The sequence below is a fragment of the Saccopteryx leptura genome, chromosome 5, assembly GCF_036850995.1.
Source record: "Saccopteryx leptura isolate mSacLep1 chromosome 5, mSacLep1_pri_phased_curated, whole genome shotgun sequence".
NCBI lineage: Eukaryota > Metazoa > Chordata > Mammalia > Chiroptera > Emballonuridae > Saccopteryx > Saccopteryx leptura.
The window spans coordinates 57,822,061-57,843,102 of record NC_089507.1 but is presented as its reverse complement, the minus strand read 5'-3'; the positions used below and the strand labels follow the sequence as shown (position 1 = coordinate 57,843,102).

Below are 21,042 nucleotides of genomic sequence, written 5' to 3'. Positions count from 1 at the left end.
CTTTCTCCTGCTTGGAGCTGGCAGCAGCTCCTTAAAAGCTGCAAGCTCCGTAAGATTTGCCTCCACATTTCAGCTGCTTCATCTCCTCTTGCAGCTGCCTGGTCTTTCCAGAGTCTTATGTTGTAAGACTGTAGTGTGGGCCCAACTGGCCTCACCTAACCAACCACTCTACAGGTTGCAAGCTTGTTGGATTAGGGCATCTGAGGTTGGGAAAACAACATTAATGGGACCCTCTACTTCAGGGGTCTCTTGGGCAGTAGCTCAGTACAGGGATTGTGGCCCCTACTCCAGAGCCTAATCCCTCAGCCCCTGCTGGATACTCAAATTTTATTTCTTCCCAACAAGTTGAGCAGCAGGTTCAGATCAAGTGGGGCCAGCAGTCCCTTCTGCACAAGTTCTTACAGCTGATGAGACCCTGTTCTCAAGGAGGAAGAGTGAGAGAGTCTTCTCCTGGGGCTGACTGTGCCCCCCAAAGTGGCTAAGCCTCTTGATTAGATCCAACAATAGGCTCACAGGGACCCACACTTTGAATGTCAATGCTCCAGCCTCTCTCCCTTCCCCCTTTGGAGTCTAGCCCAGCAGGGTAGGATATCCAGCCCCCAGGCCAGCTGACTCTGAAGCACCCTCCTATCCAATGCACATGAGTCACTGTGTTGGTGCTGATCACAGAGAGCAGAACTCACCTTAGCTGGGTCAGGTGTGAGCAGCCCTTCCTTACGATACCACTCTAACAAGGGTTGTTAGTTCCTGAACTGATGCTCTCCACATCTGGCCACTGGATGTGCCATCCCTGGGCCTTCCTGGCAGGAACCCAGTGCAGACCAGTGGGTGACACTGCCTATGACTGGCCTTCATCAACCTTCTTGGAGCCACAAGTGATCCAGACTTTGTGGCTTCTTCTGCTGGGCCCAGGTGCAGTTGGAAATACCAGCTGCACAACTAGTCTAGCTTTTATTCACACTTGGCCTGGAGAAAGTTTGCTTTAAAGTCTAAGTTCCCCTGAGTCCTGCTTTCTGTAGCCTCTGTCTACTGGCTGCTTGTTGGGCTAGGCACGGTAATTCAGGGATTAGGAAGGGTAGTAGGTGTGGCTTGCCCTTTGGCCCCAGGTGTGATTCTATCCAGACTCTTTTTACAGACCTCAGTAGGGTGTGGCCACAGACATCCGGTGGGTGTGGCTTCTGAGATCCAGGGATGTGATCTGCCCACCCTACTTAGCAGTGTTCAGGGGGAGGTGTAGCTCTGGCCTCAATACCAGAAACCTGATGCACTGATGCACCCTCTGCTTCCTGGCTTCTCAGAACAACCCTTCGCCCTGACTGAAGCTGGAGAGACTCCCAAGGGTGGGGCAGTTGCTTTTCCCCAGGCTGGTGCCGCACAAAGTGGATGATCCTTCCAAGAAAGATGACCACTTTAGTATTGGAGAATGACTCAGCACAGGGGTTTGGGTCACAGTGTCTCTCCCTGTACCTCCAACTTTACACTCTCCTCACGCAACTTCAGTCCTTTCAACTCTCCCACTACCGGAGCCCTAGGTAAATGGCTGTGAATGAGATTTTCTGTGTAGGCACTTTAATATGGAACCTGTGTCTCAGAAAGCTCAGTCTCTTTCTCACAGACAGAAACCTTGTTCTTTTCACCACTCAATGCTGTCTGGTTGCCTCTTCTAGTCTCTGGGGCTCTAGGCTGTGTCAGGCCTGGGGCTGAGGACTTATACCTCTCAGGGCCACTCTCCCCACAGTGAGAGTCCCCTGGACCCTCTGCCCTGCTCACTCCTGAGAGTGGGGCAGCTCTTTCCACATCTCCGCCCTTCCTACCTGTCTCATTGAGTCTTCATCTGTGATCCTTGGTTATAGACTCCTCTTCATTTAGTCCAAAGTTGGTTTTTCAAGATGATTGTTCTTAAATTAAGTTGTAATCCAATTTGGTCCTGGGAGGTGGCAGTTAGAACATCTACCTATTCCGAAGCCATCTTGGAATCTCCAGTTTGTACTTCCTTTCTTTATATTTCTTGAAAATGCTGCTCTATGGTTGCCATGCTTTGTATGCTGTTTTTGAATAATCTGATGCCATTGTAATACCTTTGCCTTTGTAAACTGATCTTTTTTGCCTGAAAGCCCTGAGAATTTTTTCATAATCTCTAAAATCTTAATAGTGTTTTATTAGAATATGTTTCAGAACTGATTGTTCTTGGTTTATTTTCCCTAGTATGAAAAATGTGTCAATTCAGGTCTTTTCTTATTTCTGTTTTATTGTTCTGATTTTCTTCTTCAGGGACACCAATTATGCTCAATCTCTTCTGCCTGTCTTTCATTTCATTCACTTCCTCTCTCATCCATTTTGTTTATCTCAGTTTTCCTTCTCTTGGTTTATTTCCTGATTTTCTTTATGCTTCAATTAACTTTTTATTACAACCTGTCCTCCCTGGTGGACTTTGTAATTTGATCTTCACTTCTGATATAATTTTGTCTTTTTCTTTTCTTTCTTTCATGAATTCAACCAATCTCATTTCATTTGTCTGTTTGCTAGTTTTTTTCCTTACCAATTTCTGTTAAGTTTTACGTTTCTGATTCAAGGGTTATTTTTCATATTGCCAAATACTTGTTTGAGAATATTTAGTTCAGTTTGTATTGTCGTGTTACAGTTTTCTTTGAATTCATTTTTTTTGGTGAGGCAGCAATAGGGGGCAGGGAGGAGCAGAGGTGGGGACAACCTTTAATCAGTAGTAAAGATTTTATTCATATTTTCTTACATTTTATAGTAGATTTATATGGATGTGGCCTGCTTTCGTCTATTCATGTTTATTTCGTGAACAGAATTGTTAGTTTGAGAGTACCCTCTTCCAGGCAGTTTCTATTATGGATGGCAGTAGTGTTAGGGTAGGAGCAGTCGGAGTGTGGGCGCATCTTGCTGCTTTTGTGTCTGCTGGTTTCTGAATTTCCTCTTATTTCCTCCTTTTCTTTCTACCATGTCTCCAGTGTAGATCACCTCTTCTGTCCATATCTGATTCTCCCCCAGAAATACTGCTTCTCTGAGGCTGCTCCTTTTGGTCCCCGCCCCCTGCAACTTTTAAGCCTTTAAGGGAGTGGTCCCCAACCCCTGGGCCGTGGACCGGTACTGGTCTGTGGGCCATTTGGTACCAGTCCGCAGAGAAAGAATAAATAACTTACATCATTTCCGTTTTATTTATATTTAAGTCTGAACGATGTTTTATTTTTTTTAAATGACCAGATTCCTTCTGTTACATCTGTCTAAGACTCACTCTTGATGCTTGTCTTGGTCACGTGATACATTTATCTGTCCCACCGTAAAGGCTGGTCGGTGCAAATATTTTCTGACATTAAACTGGTCCGTGGCCCAAAAAAGGTTGGGGACCACTGCTTTAAGGTATACCCAGGGCTATGGACTATCAAGTTCCAACTTGTGCTCAGCATCTCAGCTTCTATTGTTCACTTTCTTGGGTGAGTTGTTCTGTGTTTCCTCTCAGCCCTCTGCTCCTTTATGCTTCTCCCCTCCCACTCTCCATACCCATAGGTTATACTGCTAGTAGGGAGACTGTTGGAGAAATTTTGGAAAAAATTTTCCCTCTGCTTACAGATATTTGAAGGTTATGGTAGCCTCTGTCTTCTAGAGATGCTGAAGGTGTGTCGTCCTGTGCTTTTATTTATTTGTTCCCTGTGTTGATTTTATGGTTGTTTGCAGAAGATGAGGGTGAGATTTGGAATCAGGTCACCACCATTGTTTTCCAAACCCTGACATCCCCTATTGACCTAATCTAAAATTATGAGCATTATTTGATATCAAAGAAGTTATTCAGTATCTATTAATGGTTTCCAATTTTCTGATTCGTGATTTTTTTAAACTAAAAAATGCAGGAAGCTGCTACCATCTTTTTTAGTTTAAAAAATTACAAATTTGTGGCTTTTCTTACTAAGGAGATATTTTCTTCATCGCTTGACCATGTAATTTTATGAGAGAGACTTAAGAAAAGAATAAACTCTGCTCCCTATTAAAATGTTAATTATAATATAATTGAAGTATTAGCTTTTTTATTTTCAGATTTTCTTTAATAAGCCAGTGACTATCAAAATCAATATTTATGATAAGACTCTATTCACTTATTAATTTTATATAATAAATTTTTATATAAATATTTTCCTGGTAAAAAATTATTACTAAATTTCAAATATGCACAAACTCAGTTCCTCTTTGATGATATTTTTCACATAATATCTTGTTAATAAATATTGGATCCCTGTCTTTTATAGATAAGAACTAAAAGAACCAAACAGGGAAGCATCCATATTTCAAGATCTCTAAGAAGAGGTAGCAATATTTAATATGGAACAAAAACCTTGTGAATCGAATAATGAAGATCTTGTATCAAGTAGTGGCGTCACATCCAGTGGAGGTATGTGTTCTTTATAAAACAAGATGGGAAAAACAAAGAACAAAGCAGTCTTTCTACTATTCATTCAAGCTACTATTTTTAAGTATGTTTTGGCTTTAACTGTTCAGGGCACAGATGTTGGCCATGAATGTTTTCCATGTTCTTTATAAATCTACTTTTTGAGAAAGAAATTGTTTAATCTTTTAAAAATAGCATATTCGTTTTTTAGCATTGTTTCTCTGTTGAGACACTTCAATACATTGCACATTTCCCTAAACATCTTCCTTTCCCTCATCTTCTCTGAGCCAGAATTCTGTATCACTTTGACTTCTTTTCTCTTATGTTTCCTCACATCCAGCCAGGTCTTGCTCCTTCTATTCTCAGAAATGTCTCTTGAATACATTTTCCTCTCTCCATTCCCATTACTATTGTCCAAGTTCAGGCCCCCATCACCTCTGATTGAAATTATTTGAGTCAAAAGATAGCAATCTGGGAAACAGAAAGAGGTGGAATAAACAGGTGGATTTTAATATAAGGAATTAGTAGCAAGGGTATTTAAAGAGCTGAGAAGCCTAACCGGATGAGATAATCCAGATGTTAGTAACTGCAGGAAGGTGCTACCGTCTTTGGGCTAGAAGGATCATGAGAAAAGGAGCTGTTGTCAGGACCTAGAAGCAGGAGGTAGAACCACAGAGAGGGCTGCCCGCCAGGAGCTGAAGCCACCACTAGCTGCCAGAAGCCCATTTGAGGTAGGGGAGGGGGAATAATACCTTAGCTTGTCTCCTTCTGCTGTCCTGCGGTAGTACTGCCAGAACCTCCCATTGTGAATCTAGCCTGGTAACGAGTTGGGACAGGAGCCTGGGAAGAGTAGAGTTCACACAATGCACAGCAGCAGAATAGGGGAAGGACAGAGAATGGGCTTTCTGGCTGTCTGGCTAATGGCTTGCACAGTCCCGACTGCTTTCTCTGTCTTGTCTCTCCCATCTAAAAGAATGTATCCAGAGTTTATTCTCAGTTCCAGGCATACTTCATTTCATTGCTTTCTTTTTTTTTTTTTTTGAAGATGTATGGCAATCCTGTGTTGGGCAAGTCTAATGGAAACATTTTCCCAATAGATTCAGATGATGTTTAGCATTTTTAGTAGTAAAGTATCTTTAAATTAAGGTGTGTACATTTTTAGACATAATGCTATTACCACTTAAAAGATTATAGTATAGTGTAAGTATATCTTTTATATGCCCTGGGAAACCAAAAATTTGTGACTCACTTTAATGAAATATTCACTTTACTGTGATGGCCTGGAACTGAACCGTACAGAGATGGGTGCCTGTACAGACCTGTTATTTTACTGATCTGTTTAAATACCTTTATTTTAGCACCTTATATTGTAAAATCTTCTGCTACTTAGGACGCTCATGCCATCTAACACACCACTGTCACTTTTACTGTTCTATACCCGTCAGCCCTGCCCACCCGCGCCAGCTCACCTCCTCACTTACGCTGTATCCCCCATACTCAGTGTGGGTACTGGCACCCAGCTCACGGACCGTCTCACCCTCTTTAGGTACACAGAATCATCCCATAATATCATTGTCCTCATAGGGGACCCATCTAAGATCTTAGATTCACGTCTCCTGACCTCTTTAGTTCTCATCATTTGGCCTCCCACTTTCCTATCTTGCTTTTGGATCTTCTTACCAAGCTGTTGGATTTCTGCTAGCCGGCCTCCTGTCTTGTAGCACTGTCACTCCTTATTGCTACAAGCCCGATTTTTTCTGCCTCAGGAAGATAGATAGTGGTTCTCAACCAAGGCCCTGTGTCAAAATCACATCAGATTTTCAAACATTTAAATGGCTTAGATGCATTAAGTCTGGAATGAGCTGTAGGCACCACTGTTTGTTGTTATTATTGTTTTAAAGCTCTCCAGGTGATCCTGATTTACAACTATGGCTAAGAACACCTGCTCTAGATTCTGCCATTTTCTCCTGTCAACCTCTTCCTACTTTTACTTTTTTTTTTTTGTATCATTTAATATTGCAACCAATTACTTGCCATTATCCTCGACTTCCTTTTTCTCTTTTTCCCCTGTTGCACTCTCATAGAAGAACCCCAGTCTTTATCAGGCAGACTGTCTTCCCCAGTTTTGTACTGAGCTGCTGGAAGGTCCTGCTGGAAAAAATACACAAACGTGGATTTTCCACAGTCATAGTCCCCATCTCATCTGGGTCCCTGGTGCTGCTGAGGGATATTTCTCCTGACCTTAGCCAGTTCTCTCTCCATTTCCCCACAATGCTTATTTCAAAATTATAGCGTTCTCAAGTCCCTTACCCTGTTACCCTCTTTCTTACTTTTAGATAACATCATCTCCTAATGGTCAGAGAAAATAAAGCCATTAGGCTGGTACTCCCTTACTTTCTCACATCATGTTCCTAAGACCCATTATTTATTTTATTTTTTATTCATTTTTAGAGAGGAGAGAGACAGAGGAGAGAGAGACAGAGAGAGAGAAGGGGGGAGGAGCTGGAAGCATCAACTCCCATATGTGCCTTGACCAGGCAAGCCCAGGGTTTCGAACCGGCGACCTCAGCATTTCCAGGTCGACGCTTTATCCACTGTGCCACCACAGGTCAGGCAAGACCCATTATTTAGCACAGCCCATGTCTCTTTCCATCGTAGCTCAATGGAGGAGGCAGCTAGCTACTTATGCTTGAATTCCCATCCCCACTATCATGTTCAGCCTCCTCAGAGATTTGGCTCCAAAATCTCTGTAAAATCTTTGGCCCCACTCTGATTTCTTCAGTCTCCTCCTCTCCATTTGCACATATCCATAAATACAAACATGCTAAATCTCTGCCAACATAATAGAAGTAAATATAACAAAACAAAAAATAAAACCTTTTTCTCAACTTATATCTTCTTTTCTTCATAATGTGCCTTCTGAAAGAGGGGTCTGTATTCACAGGCTTCACATCTTCATCATCCATTCACTCTGTAAACTACTGACTTAGGACTTTTTTTTTTTTTTTTTTTTTTTTTCCTTTTTCTGAAGCTGGAAACAGGGAGAGACAGTCAGACAGACTCCCGCATGCGCCCGACCGGGATCCACCCGGCACGCCCACCATGGGGCGACGCTCTGCCCACCAGGGGGCGATGCTCTGCCCCTCCTGGGCGTTGCCATGTTGTGACCAGAGCCACTCTAGCGCCTGAGGCAGAGGCCACAGAGTCATCCCCAGCGCCCGGGCCATCTTTTGCTCCAATGGAGCCTTGGCTGCGGGAGGGGAAGAGAGAGACAGAGAGGAAAGTGCGGCGGAGGGGTGGAGAAGCAAATGGGCGCTTCTCCTGTGTGCCCTGGCCGGGAATCGAACCCGGGTCCTCCGCACGCTAGGCCGACGCTCTACCGCTGAGCCAACCGGCCAGGGCCTGACTTAGGACTTTTAACCTCATGTTCCAATGAAATCACTAGTCACCAGAGTGACTAGATATTTTCCTCCCCCGCCCCCTTTTTTTTTTTTTTTTTTTTTTTTTTGCTAAATCTAGTGAAGTTTTTCCCCAAAAATTTTATTTTTAATTTTTCTAAAATTGAAAAAATAGTACAGTGAATTCTTTACCTGGATGCACCAGTCATCAATATTTTATCATATTTGCTTTATATCTACAATTTAGGTTTCATTTTGCTGAAGTTGAAGGCATGATGATTCTTGCCTCACAACCTGACCGTGTATCTTCTTAGAATAAGGATGATTTCCTACATTGTCACATTATTGTATCTAAGTCACAAATTACATCTCTCACATGCAAAATATATTTACTCTTTCCCAAGAAGGCTCCTAATAGTCTGATCCCATTACAGCATCTACTCAAAGGCCAGAATCTTGATCTAAGTGAGATTCAGGTATGGATGAAACTCCTGGATTGTAATTCCTTTACAACAGCTCCTTGAGTGGAGTTCCTCTTAATCTGAAGGCCTATGATACCCAACATTCTGTGGTAGGCAGGCACAGGATAACCAGTATCCACAATCCTTTTCAAAAAGGGGACAACAGAAAGCACATAAATCTATCGCAATTCTGAAATCCAAGTGAGCACAGGATGACCATTCCTTGATAAGAATTCAGGCCTGGGAATAATTCTCTATGGTTCTTGGCTCCATCCTCTGGACTCTTGGGTCTGACTTTGAGTTCTTTCTTTTGCATGATACATAGCATGTATTTTCAGCCGAGTGCTTTTCTCAGCCTGCTTTTTGAAAAGGCCTCTTTTTATCTCATATTTTCTCTGTCTCTTAGTCCAAGCCAGCGGCATGTCTTGAATATAATTCTCCAAAAACTGTGAATCTTCCTGGGTTTCACTTTTTTTGTCTTCCCTTTAAATATTGGCATTTTCTCAGAATACTCTTCTTGATCCTCTTTTCTTTTCACTTTATATACTGCTCTTAGATGATCCCACTGACTCCAAGGATTCACTGGAACTCATATGCTGATAATTCCCAAGTCCTAATCTCTGAAGCAAACATTCATTCCTGAACTTGGTTCACGTACAGTATTTCCAAAGCAAACATTCTTACTTGGATGTTGCTGATGCCTAAAACCCAGGAGAAATAGTTGACACCTCCCCTTCTTTTACTTTCCACATATATTTCTCAAGCCATGCTTCAGTGTCTGTTACCATGCCTCTGCTTTTAGGACACACCCTTATGGTTTCATGCCTGCATCATTTAAAGCTTTCTTCCACTTGGATTCTCTACCTTCAGTTTTATCCCCATCAGTGCATTCTCCACACCAAAACCAGAGAGCTTTTTAAAAAAACAGACCTACTTATTTTAACCTCCTACTTTCAGATCCTTTAATGGTTCCTCAGAGATTTTAAGATGAAACCCAAACTCCTTGACATGACCACAAAGCCTTTCATGACCCGTCCTACATTTTCTTTCTCATACCTGGCCACGACTTTCACCCAGAATATGCCATGCTGTCCAAGCCTCCTCACCAATAATTATGGTGCTCCCACTGTCTGGAGTGCCCTTCCTCTTCTCCTGTCCTCCAGACCAGTTGATTATTGCTCATAGATACTTCAAGACTTATTCAGCTCAAGTATCACTTCACCACTATCAGGTAAAACTCCTTTCTTCCGAATCCATTCCTTTTTACGTGGGCTCCTCTTTCAGAAATACTTTCACTTGTCTATTTGCCTCGTGAGACCTTGAGCCCCTTTGTGGTTCAATAAAGGAATCACCTAGGATAATGTTTGTCACAAAATATTTTAGTAATAAGGTAATTAATTAATTCTTTAATATTTAGGTTCTTCAAGTCCATTTTTTATGTCATCTATTCGTGGCACAATAATTGAAAACACATCTTCACTTGGAACTTCGACACAAATTCCTTTTTTCCCTAAATATGAAGTACAACTTGATTCTCACAGGAAAGTCATCCCTTACCCTGGAAAAGAACACATCGAACGTGTTTTGGAAGAATATTCCCATCAAGTGAAAGATTTGCAGAAAAGACTAAATGAAGTAAGTTGAATTCTTTTTTTTTTCAGTACCTGATGCCATTTTGGGGGAGACAGTGAGGTGCAGTGCTTTGAAATAAAACATGTATTTTTTGGAAGAAAACCTTAACAATAAATTTATTGGATAAACTTGTTAATTAAATTTATGCCTTCTATTTCAGTATTAAAAAATTGGGCTGATGGAAGTGTACATCCTATTTTTTTTTGTTGTAACTAGTCCTAATGTCTTGCTTTAATAGTGTAATTTTTTCTAGTTTTTTTGAGATACAATTGATGTTACAGTACTATATAGGTATATAGCATAATTATTTGATTATATGTCATGAGATGATTACCATAGTAAGTTTAGTTAATATCTATCATATAGATATAGATATAAAAGAAAAAAATCTTTTTCTTGAGATGAGAACTCTTAGAATTTATTCTCTTAATAACTTTCATATATACCATGTAGCAGTGTTAAGTATAGTCATCATGTTCTACATTACATTTCTAGTTCTTATTTCTCTTATGACTTGACGTTTGTACCTTTTGACTACCTTCATCCAATTCCTCCTCCCCAACCCCTGCCTCTGGTAACCACAAATCTGATCTCTTTTCCTATGAGTTTATTTTTTGTTTAAGTTTCTTTTTTTATATTCCACATTTAAATGAGATCATACGGTATTTCTGTTTCTCTGTCTGACTTATTTCACTTAGCAGAACACCCTCAATTTCATCCATGTTGTCACAACTGGCAGGATTTCCTCATTTTAATGGCTGAATAACATTCCATTGTGTGTATGTGTATTTTTATTCTAATTATTTATCCATTCATCCGTCAATGGACAGGTTATTTCCATGTATTGTAAATAATGCTGCTCTGAACATGGGAGAGCAGATATCTCTTTGATATAGTGTTTGTCTGTTTGTTTTTTTAGTGTTTTTATTTTTTCATTTATATTGCCAGAAGTGAAATTGCTGGGTCGTATGGCAGCTCTATTTTTAATTTTGTTGAGGAATCTCCATGCTGTCTTCCACAGTGGCTGTACCAATTTACATTCTCACCAATAGGGCACAAGGGTTCCCTTTTCCCCACACCCTGGAGCACGCACGTTCCAGCGGGCTCCTGGATGTGTGTTAAATTAGATGCATACCCCTCAGGCTGATGCTTTAACACAAGCAGGTGAACCTTCTTCATTTTAAGTCTGGGCATGATTGGCTGCCTCTGAGCTGCGCCCTATGGTGGATGAGTTTGAGCACACCTGCCCTTTAAAGGGTTCTCATATGCTGCAGTCTTGTAGGTCGCAGGACTTAAGTCTCGTTGTTTTTCAAAGTCAGATGTTTTGGGGACTCATCTCTCAAATGTGTGTCTTAAAAGTTGGGATACCTGATGTGAAGTTTGAACCTTCGCTCCTCAGGGAGAAGCTCTGGGTTTTGAGTTCCCTCCTGGTGTAGGACACTGTGGTGGGGCTGGGGTTTATGCTTAGACTGTGTTCCTGCCTCTTCTACCCACTTTGGTGTGGTTTTCTTCTTGTTTGCCCAATGTGTAGTCTTCAATCAGCCAGCCTTTAGCTTTATTTGAAGAGGAAATTGTTCTGTATATAGCTGTAAACTCAGTACATTCATGGGAGGACATGAGTTCAGGATCTTCCTACATCACTATATTGGACTGGCACCTGTACTCTTGTCTTTTTGATGATAGCTATTCTAACAGGTGGGAGGTGATATCTCATTGTGGTTTTAATTTGCTTTTCCCTAATAATTAGTAATGAGCATTTATGTATCTTTTTGCCATCTGTATATCTTGTTTGGAAATATGTCGGTTCAGGTACTTTGTCCAATTTTTATTGGATTATTTGGTTTTTTTGCTAGTGAGTTGTGTGAGTTCTTTGTATATTTGGATCTTAACCCCTTATCAGATACATGATGTGCAAATATTTTTTCCCATTCCATAGGTTGACTTTTCATTTTGTTGATCATTTCTCTTGCTGTGCTATTAGTGTCGTTTTAATGAAACTTTAATTATACAAAATGTTACAATTAATGGCATTCACTAATAATTATAATTAATAATTGGTTTAGGCCTGCTGTCCTACAATCACAATACTTGTTCATTTTTTACAAAGTAGTGGTAAAAGGAAGGTTTTCCGATGTATATGTATATACGAGAGCTGAATAGTGTAGAGAGGTTATTTGCTAAAATCTTCAAGTGGATATTATATAAAATCAAGCTGGTTTTAGTCAGCTTTACAATTGCATGTTGGGTCCCAGTAGTCTATAGCCTGAAAGTCAAACTTATACCAACTTATATGAAGACCTTTGTGGTCTCCCCTCTCTCTGTACGTTTGAGTCTCTTCTGTACCTGTTCCCCAAATGTAGCCTCTGTTTCAGAAACATTGAGGTACTTGCTCTTCCCTGGATGTACCATATATACTATTCTAGCCCTCATGCTTTTACCCAGGTAATTTCCTCTCCTCTACCTTGTCTGCCTGGCAGATTCTTATTATCCATCAAAACTAAGCTTAGGCATTTCCTTCTCTGAAGCTTTTCCTTTAGACAGTAGGGGGCATCTTCTCCTTTGTACACATGTCTATTGTAGTATTTAGTACATTTTATTGTATTCATTAACACATTGTTCTACCTCAATAGACGACGTGAGCATTTTTAGGGAAAAAAACAAACCTACAACCTTGTTAAGTGTTGAAACAAGAAATCCTTTTCTTTATAGCTCTAATGTCGCTCAAATTTCTCTGCAATACAGGTATTCGGAAGTGTTCTTCCATTGTCACATTATCCATCTTTGTGTCTTTGGATCTTTCTTACCGGCTATGTGCTTATTTAATCTTGGTCTCTTTTTAACTTTATAATCTTCCTTTAAATGTTTATACTCATGGATGAACACTAAAAAAAACTGATGGCAAGCTCTCCTTTAATAGGCAGAACTTGATGGCTTTGCTTTGGGATGATTAGGTGGTCACCAACTGTTAATGCTGGGAGCTCCCTCAGGGCCTGATTTTAGAGATATTTGTGAATTCTTTGTAGTAGAACACCTTGATTTTGGGGTGATGGTTGTCTTGTCTGTTGCTGTTATGGGGCAAGCTAGGAGACCTTGATTCTTGCCTTTTTGAGAGACAGAATTCAATCAAGGGACAAAGTTCAGCAAGTAATGGAAGAATTTATTGGCCACGCAGGAAGAAAATCAGAGAAAAGGGGTTTTTGGAGACTGGTTCAGAGGATTAACCCAAGATGAGCTGCTGCTGCCCACTGCTCCCCCAGTTGCAAGCCTCGAGAGGCCCCTTAGGGTTTAGAAGGAACAGAAAGGCAAGGAAAATGTGCCTGGGGGAAGAAGAGGAGAAAGAAAGAGGAGGAAGATGCAGGCATGCTCCCGGAAGGGAGAGCACCCTGGGCCCTCAGTCCTAAGGGATTTTTAGGGAGGGGAATTTAGGGGAGCTCCTAGGGGAGGATCTCAATAGACTATTCAACAGCTCTCCAAGTGTGTCTTTTAGTGTCATGGTCTTCATTCATTGGTAGGTGCCAAGGCAGGGTGGGAGGGGGTAAGTAATCAATGCAGCTGGTCCTATAGATCAGCCTGGCTTTTCCTTTGTCTGGTTTTGCTGCTCTTTTGGGCCTGGAGCTGAAACATAATTGAGGCCTAATGTTATTTCTAGGAGTTAATGCTTAAGCATTTGTAAGGTATTTTTCCCCGCCGAGAAGGAAGAAACAGGGCTGGAGCCACAAAGTGTGAAATAATAAATGGCTTTATTAAGTACAGAGCACACACCCTGCCCAGCAAGGTTCCCTGGCCCTGAGGAAAGATGGAGGCCAGAGAAGTTGCACGGATTAAACCGCGTGGGAGATATTTAAAGGGTCCCTCTAGGGAAGTGGAGCTACTATGACGTGGTGAAATTTCACTGTCTGGCAGACGATAGCTTCTTTCCAAATGGTTCCTGGGAAGCTTCCTTTGGCGGGCTTGATTGTGGGCGGTCCTAGCCAAAGTGGGCGGGTCTGAGTTCCTACGTGACCATCCCTCTATCCACCGACCTTACAGCATTATTCTCCAGCTTCCTTGTTTGTTCTCTCTCTAAGGGGATCTAAAACAGTGGTGGGATTCAAATAATTTAACAACCAGTTCTCTGCCCTAATGACTGTTTTAAGTATTAAAAAAAAGATATACCAAAAAGTAGTTTATTATTTCATGTATTTCATACTTATATAAGAACAATAAAAGAGGTACACAAACTAGATTATGTTATGTGAAATTTTTTAAATATTAATGAAAAAATATTAAATAATACCTGACAAAAAACAATGAAACTGTTACTTAAGATATTTCCAATGACAGCTTGTCAACCCTGGTTGTTTGGCAATTTTTATGTTTGTTTACTGAAGTAACAAACACAAAGGAATTAAAATGTAGTATTTCATCAAAGGTATAATGAGTTATATGAAATGGATAAATAAATATTACAAGCATAGTTCTGTCACATTTTTTTCACCTATCGACAGAATAAACATTACTATGGGCACTTAGAATATGCTGTTGCACATATGAACATTAAAAAAGAGTAAGGAATGTAAATTTGTGATTTCTACATTGGGCAGCTGCCCAGGTGCCCAGCTTAGAGAGAACCCTGATTACAAGTGCCATTTTAACAACTGGTTCACCAAACTCAACAAAAAAAAATAGGTTTCGGTTCTTATTAACTAGTGCGAACTGGCTGAATCCCACCACTAGTCTAAAACCACGTGGCTAGCAATATGCCAGGACAGAAAAGGTCAGGGGAGGGTCCGAATCCCGTGACCAGTGATGTGAAATCAGAAGGTCTCTGCCTCATGACCAGCTAAGGGAGGAGAGGTCACCCTGGGGGAGAGGTCCTTGTTTTCCCAGTTTTGCCCATTGCTAGGCACCTGGAACTTTCTGCCCTGGTGGCTTTCTATGCTTGGCCCATAGTGCTTGCTCTGTTCATGTCTGTCTCACTACCTATCCCACTGCCAAGCACAATATTTAAGTGAGTTGGACGTGGCCGTTGACTTTTCTATACAAGATTTCAACCAATTCTTTTGTTCTCAGGAGTGAAACTTATTTCTATCTTTATATTGAGCCAGAAGCGGATCTGTTTTAGAAACAGTGTTTTGGTATAGAGAATGGATTGAAAAGGGGCAAGCTTGAGACAATGAGACTAGTAAAGGATCCAGTGATCTAGGTAAGACATGATTGATTAGGCCCTGAACAATGATGAAAGGGGAAGTGCACATAAAAATAAATTAATAATATCTACATAGTTTTGGGAAATTCTTAGCTATCAGGAAGTATGTTCCTTTGATGAAGACTAATTTGCATGGCACTTTATTTTTTCAGAGCAATGAATTGCATGAGAAACAGAAGTTTCACTTAAGGCAGTCAGTCATTGATTTGCAAACAAAGCTTCAAGAGATGCAAATGGAGCGAGATGCCATGGCGGACATCAGGTTGGCATCCGTTACCTGAAACGATTTTAGAGCTTTACTCTGCAGTATAAAACTACTTGTGTGATTCTGAGTTTTATCAATATTATTATTTTTTCTCTTTCATTTATTTCATAGACGAAGGGAAAGTCAGTCCCAGGAGGATTTAAGAAATCAGCTTCAAAACACAGTTCATGAACTTGAAGCTGCCAAATGCCTTAAGGAGGACATGCTGAAAGATAGCAACACACAGATAGAGCAGCTAAGAAAGGTGATGCTTAGTCATGAGGGAGTGCTTCAAGAAGTCCGGTCAATCCTAGTTGACTTTGAACAAGCCACAGGCAAGAAAATATGTGAACATGACGGCGTGTCTACTGTGCACTTCCGCAACATGGGCTCAGCTATTAGTAAACTCCTAAGAGAATTAGACACAGAGATTTCTTATCTTAAAGGGAGGATATTTCCAGTAAGTGGTGAGAACACTACTTCAATTTTGTATTAAAATTTATTAAGACGATAGTATTAAGCATATATTTTTTTAAAATTCTTAAAAGTAAGTTCTCATTTTGTACTCTAAAATAACAGAAACTGCTTCCATAATGATCTTTCTCTCTCTCTCTCTTTTTAATTTTTATTATTTATTGACTTTACAGAGGTTGGGGAGAGTAAGAAGTATCAACTCATAGTTGCTTCACGTTAGTTGTTCACTGGTTATTTGTCGTATATGCCTTGACCGGGCAAGCCCAGGGTTTTGAAATGGTGACCTCAGCCTTCCAGGTGGATCTTGACCCACTGAACCACCGTAGGCTATGAATCCTCTTAATAAAGGGAACTAGTTTGATTGACCTGTATGGCTTCATACGTGTATAGCCAAAGTAAAAGATCTAATAAAATATAGTGATAGAATATATCCAATTCAAGTATTAATTTTATTTGTCTCTTTCAAAAGCATTCCTTTAGTTGAAAAATCTCTATAAATTTTTCAAGCTTGAGATTTACTAGTTTCTAAATCAGCATCTCTTTTTTAAAATCAGGTAGAAGATCAGCTTGAAGCACTGAAATCTGAATCACAGAACAAAATAGAACTACTGCTTCAGCAACACCAAGATAGGTAGGCTCCTGATGGAGGTATGAAAATCACAGGGAATCCATACCACTAGGCTCCAGTCTCTCCTCAGCAGTCTCAAAATCTAAAATGCACCCTGGCCGGTTGGCTCAGCGGTAGAGCGTCGGCCAAGCGTGCGGAGGACCTGGGTTCGATTCCCAGCCAGAGCACACAGGAGAAGCGCCCATTCGCTTCTCCACCCCTCCGCCGCGCTTTCCTCTCTGTCTCTCTCTTCCCCTCCCGCAGCCAAGGCTCCATTGGAGCAAAGATGGCCCGGGCGCTGGGGATGGCTCTGTGGCCTCTGCCTCAGGCGCTAGAGTGGCTCTGGTCGCAACATGGCGACGCCCAGGATGGGCAGAGCATCGCCCCTGGTGGGCGTGCCGGGTGGATCCCGGTCGGGCGCATGCGGGAGTCTGTCTGACTGTCTCTCCCTGTTTCCAGCTTCAGAAAAATGAAGGAAAAAAAAAAAAAATCTAAAATGCTCTGAAACAGTTTTCTTTTTTCGTAGCTTTGTGACAAGCTCTTAAAAAAAATTATTCTTACATTTGTTAAAACAGTAGGGAAGACTTTATTCAAAACTATTAAAATAAGAATTTGCAATTTTAGAAAGAGATCAGGCTCAACTCCTAGTATAACAAGGACATGCGAGATTCCTAGCAAGATGCAGGGTGAAGGGGGTCATTGGAAAATTACCAAGAGGATACATAGAGGGTGAGGAGATTCTCACTAAACTGACTTAGCACGAGTCTTACTATGCCTAGGAGCATTAAGAGGACCAAGGAGGGGAGGGAGGCTCACCAAGGTCAAGGCCTAATTGAGAAGAAGGCTCAGAGGATCCTGACTAAAGTTTGGTCAAAGAGGAAGCCTTTGTCACTCATTTGTTGGCAAAACCTGACCTGAGCTAATTAATGTAAAACTTTTTATAGTCTTTACAATTTAGTGAGTATTTTTAAGCCTATTGTTGCCTTAGTAATATGTTTGGTTTATAGGACTCTTCCCTAGATCTCTCTGGGGATGTCATATAATATATAGTATATACTTATAATTTATTACCTTTTATAAAATTTTTAAAATTTTTGAATTCTAAAACCTAGCTGATCTCCAAAGGATTTGGATAAAAGACTCTGTATGTAACTTAGACATTTGTCATAAAAGGAGTAGCATGCATATTCAAAGCCAAAACAAAATACTAAATTTGAGAGTATTGAAAATCATTACCTTTTTGAATAATTCATACCAAAATCTTCTGTATCACATAAAAATCACCACATTTTTTTATAGGATTGAGCAGTTAATAAGCGAACATGAAATTGAAGTAACAGGACTTACTGAGAAAGCTAGCAGTGCTCGAAGCCAGGCCAACAGTATCCAAAGTCAACTGGAAATCATTCAGTATGTTTGAATTTGATAGTCATCAATCTCCATTTTATTTTTATTTTGTTTTAAGATGTTATTTAAATTTACTAAGTGTTGATTTCACAAGAACCTAAAACTTTTCTGACATTCAAATGAATAAAAAAAGATTACTTAACATATAGATAATATGTGACCACATCAAAAGTATTATTATAAATATTTGGGCCTTTTGGGATTGGATGTTTAAAATATTGTTCATATTTCAACTGATAGGATAAAACTAACACATACATTTTATATGTGTGTATAAGTATATATAAATAAAATGTATATATAGGAATTTGAAAATTTTATTATTTGTGCTTATGTGTTGAAACCTTTCATATGGTCATTTTCAATCATATCCAAGAGTAAAGAGAAAACAGTATAATGAACATAGCTTTAACTGTTAACATTTTTGAGGTTTTAAGAAGTAATTTTGGGCCCTGGCTGGTTGGCTCAGTGGTAGTGCCGGGTGGATCCCGGTTGGGCGCATGCAGGAGTCTGTCTGACTGTCTCTCCCCGTTTCCAGCTTCAGAAAAATACAAAAAAAAAAAAAAAAAAAGAAGTAATTTTGGAGCCCTGGTCAGTTGGCTCAGTGGTAGAGCGTCAGCCTGGCGTACAGGAGTCCCGGGTTCGATTCTCGGCCAGGGCACACAGGAGAAGCACCCATCTGCTTCTCCACCCTTCCCCCTCTCCTTCCTCTCTGTCTCTCTCTTCCCCTCCTGCAGCCAAGGCTCCATTGGAGCAAAGTTGGCCCGGGTGCTGCGCTGAGGATGGCTCTGTGGCCTCTGCCTGAGGCGCTAGAATGGCTCTGGTTGCAACAGAGCAACGTCCCAGATGGGCGGAGCATCGCCCCCTGGTGGGCATGCCAGGTGGATCCCAGTTGGGCGCATGCGGGAGTCTGTCTGACTGCCTCCCGTTTCCAACTTCAGAAAAATACAAAAAAAAAAAAAAAGAAGTAATTTTGGAAAATGAAAGATAATTGGCCTAACAGTGCCATGTAAAATAACTAGTGGAAGTATCTAAAAGCTAGAGTATGCTTATTCTTAGTTTGCTATTTGATTTTACTCCCCCTTTAAATACTTCTTAGAGAACAAGCAAGAAACCAAAATTCAATGTATATGCGTCAACTCAGTGAACTGGAGTCTACTGTTTCTCAGCTACGTTCTGAGTTAAGGGAAGCCAAAAGGATGTATGAAGACAAGGTGAGTCTAGATTTTGCTGCTCTGCTTACAGTATCAATTATATCATTTTTAATGATTTATTTGAAGATGAAAAATCAAAGTAACCATTTCAAGTTGAAAACACTTTATAGGATGGATGTCAAATAACTTTAATTTGTTCATTCACATTAATTCATTCTTAGAAAAAAGTTTTTGCATACTTTAAGATTCTAAGAAATAAACTAAAGAACAAGGCCCTTTTAATTACTTTTACAAGGCTTAGCTTTGGCAAGTCCTTCAACGCCAGCTGCTCTCCTCCTCCTACTCAGTACTACTTTAAGGGCCACCTCCTCTCTTACTTTGACTCCTCCCTATTGTACTGTTAGAAAACTGAATTAACTTTAAGATTAGTCTAAATAAAAAATAATTAGGAAGCTAAATCTTCCTATCTCATCACACAATTCCTTAAAACCAAATATTTAGTAATGTTTTATATTCTGTTATTTTCTCTAAAGAGAAGCGTTCATTATCATTATCAATCATTTTTCTAAATCTTGGGTTTCTATTAGTTTCAAGCATTTATAAAACAGTAGGGACCCTACAAAACAAGCAAAGAGCTGCCGTTCAGAGGAGTTTGTGTTCTCTGTTCCTGTGAGGAGGGTGACCCAATACATGCCTGTTTGCCTGGGACCCTCCCAGTTTACACCTGCTACCCCAGTGTCCTGTTTTGTGAGTTCTACCTTTGTCTCCAAAGTGTCCCAGTTTGGAAGATAAATTCCATATATAGTTATCCTACGTGTAAGAGAATTTGTGGTTCTAACCATCACTTTTAGCTAATTTCTTACTCCTGATTGGGAAAAAATAGAGTATAGGGAAGATGCCAGATTTCCTTTATAAAATTATCTAATTCCACAAGTAGCAGTACAAAAAAAAAAGCTCCTTATGGGAAGAGGCAATTAAGTGTTGCAGCACTAATGATTCCACCATTTGCTCCTTTTTAAGCACCCCCTCATTTAATTACCACTGTCAGCCCTGTGCTGGCCCCAGGAGGGGCCTGTGTCTCCTAGGTTCTCTGGTTCAACCATGTAATATAAGACCTTGACCTTAGCTAAAATAAGAATGGAAAATTTAGACATGACTCTTTGAAAGTCTAAACAGTAAAGAGTAACATGAAACTGTATAATCTCAGTTATGAGATTTGGATTCTCTACAGCAGTGGCTTTTAAACATTTTGATCACTACCCACAGAAAGAATATAGTTGACCTTATGATCTAGTGCACACGACTGAAGCAAACAGTATTTACCCCATTACAGTGGTTCTCAAACTTTTTGAAGTCGGGGCACATTTAAAATCCTACAAATAATTGTAGGCGCACTATATACAAATTTCTGAGAAATATGTTATAATAATTAAGTCAAGCCTGACCAGGCGGTGGCGCAGTGGATAGAGCATCGGACTGGTATGCAGAGGACCCAGGTTCAAGACCCCAAGGTTGCCAGCTTGAGCGCAGGCTCATATGGTTTGAGCAAAAGCTCACCAGCTTGGACCCAAGGTCACTGGCTCCAGCAAAGGGTTACTCGGTCTGCTGAAGGCCCGTGGTCAAGGCACATATAAGAAAACAATCAATGAACAACTGAGGTGTTGCAACACGCCATGAAAAACTAATGATTGATGTTTCTCATCTCTCTCTGTTCCTGTCTGTCTGTCCCTGTCTATCCCTCCCTCTGATACACTCTCTGTTTCTGTAATAAGTAAATAAATAAATAAATAAATAAATTAATTAATTAAGTCAAATATTAAAGAAAAAAATATAAAGTTTGAACGTGCTTTTATGGTAATTAAAATAAATATGACAAAATTAAATTTATTCTGATATTAAAAACATTTTTATGTTACATTTTTTGAGTTATGCTTTTTAGAATTTGTAAAACAGAGAGGTTAAAAAATAAAAAAATGACAAAAAGTTATCTTTTTATATATATATATAGATATAGTCTTAGTAAGATTTACTAAATTCGGCAGGTCCCGGCATGAATGTGTTAAGTTTTTTCA

The 21,042-nt window shown here is 40.2% G+C and overlaps 1 protein-coding gene across 2 annotated transcripts in view; it reads left to right on the top strand.

Annotated features, from left to right (window-relative positions):
- Positions 1-4,338: 4,338 nt before the first annotated feature.
- The window catches only part of CCDC158 (coiled-coil domain containing 158), a 75,896-nt gene continuing 59,192 nt past the window's right edge, over positions 4,339-21,042 (top strand). For both annotated transcript variants that reach the window (XM_066385324.1, XM_066385323.1), the window contains exons 1-7: positions 4,339-4,408; positions 9,682-9,899; positions 15,237-15,346; positions 15,461-15,788; positions 16,357-16,433; positions 17,709-17,819; positions 18,916-19,030. In XM_066385324.1, the coding sequence (XP_066241421.1) occupies positions 4,339-4,408; positions 9,682-9,899; positions 15,237-15,346; positions 15,461-15,788; positions 16,357-16,433; positions 17,709-17,819; positions 18,916-19,030 (1,029 nt within the window). The remainder of the gene's footprint in view (positions 4,409-9,681; positions 9,900-15,236; positions 15,347-15,460; positions 15,789-16,356; positions 16,434-17,708; positions 17,820-18,915; positions 19,031-21,042) is intronic.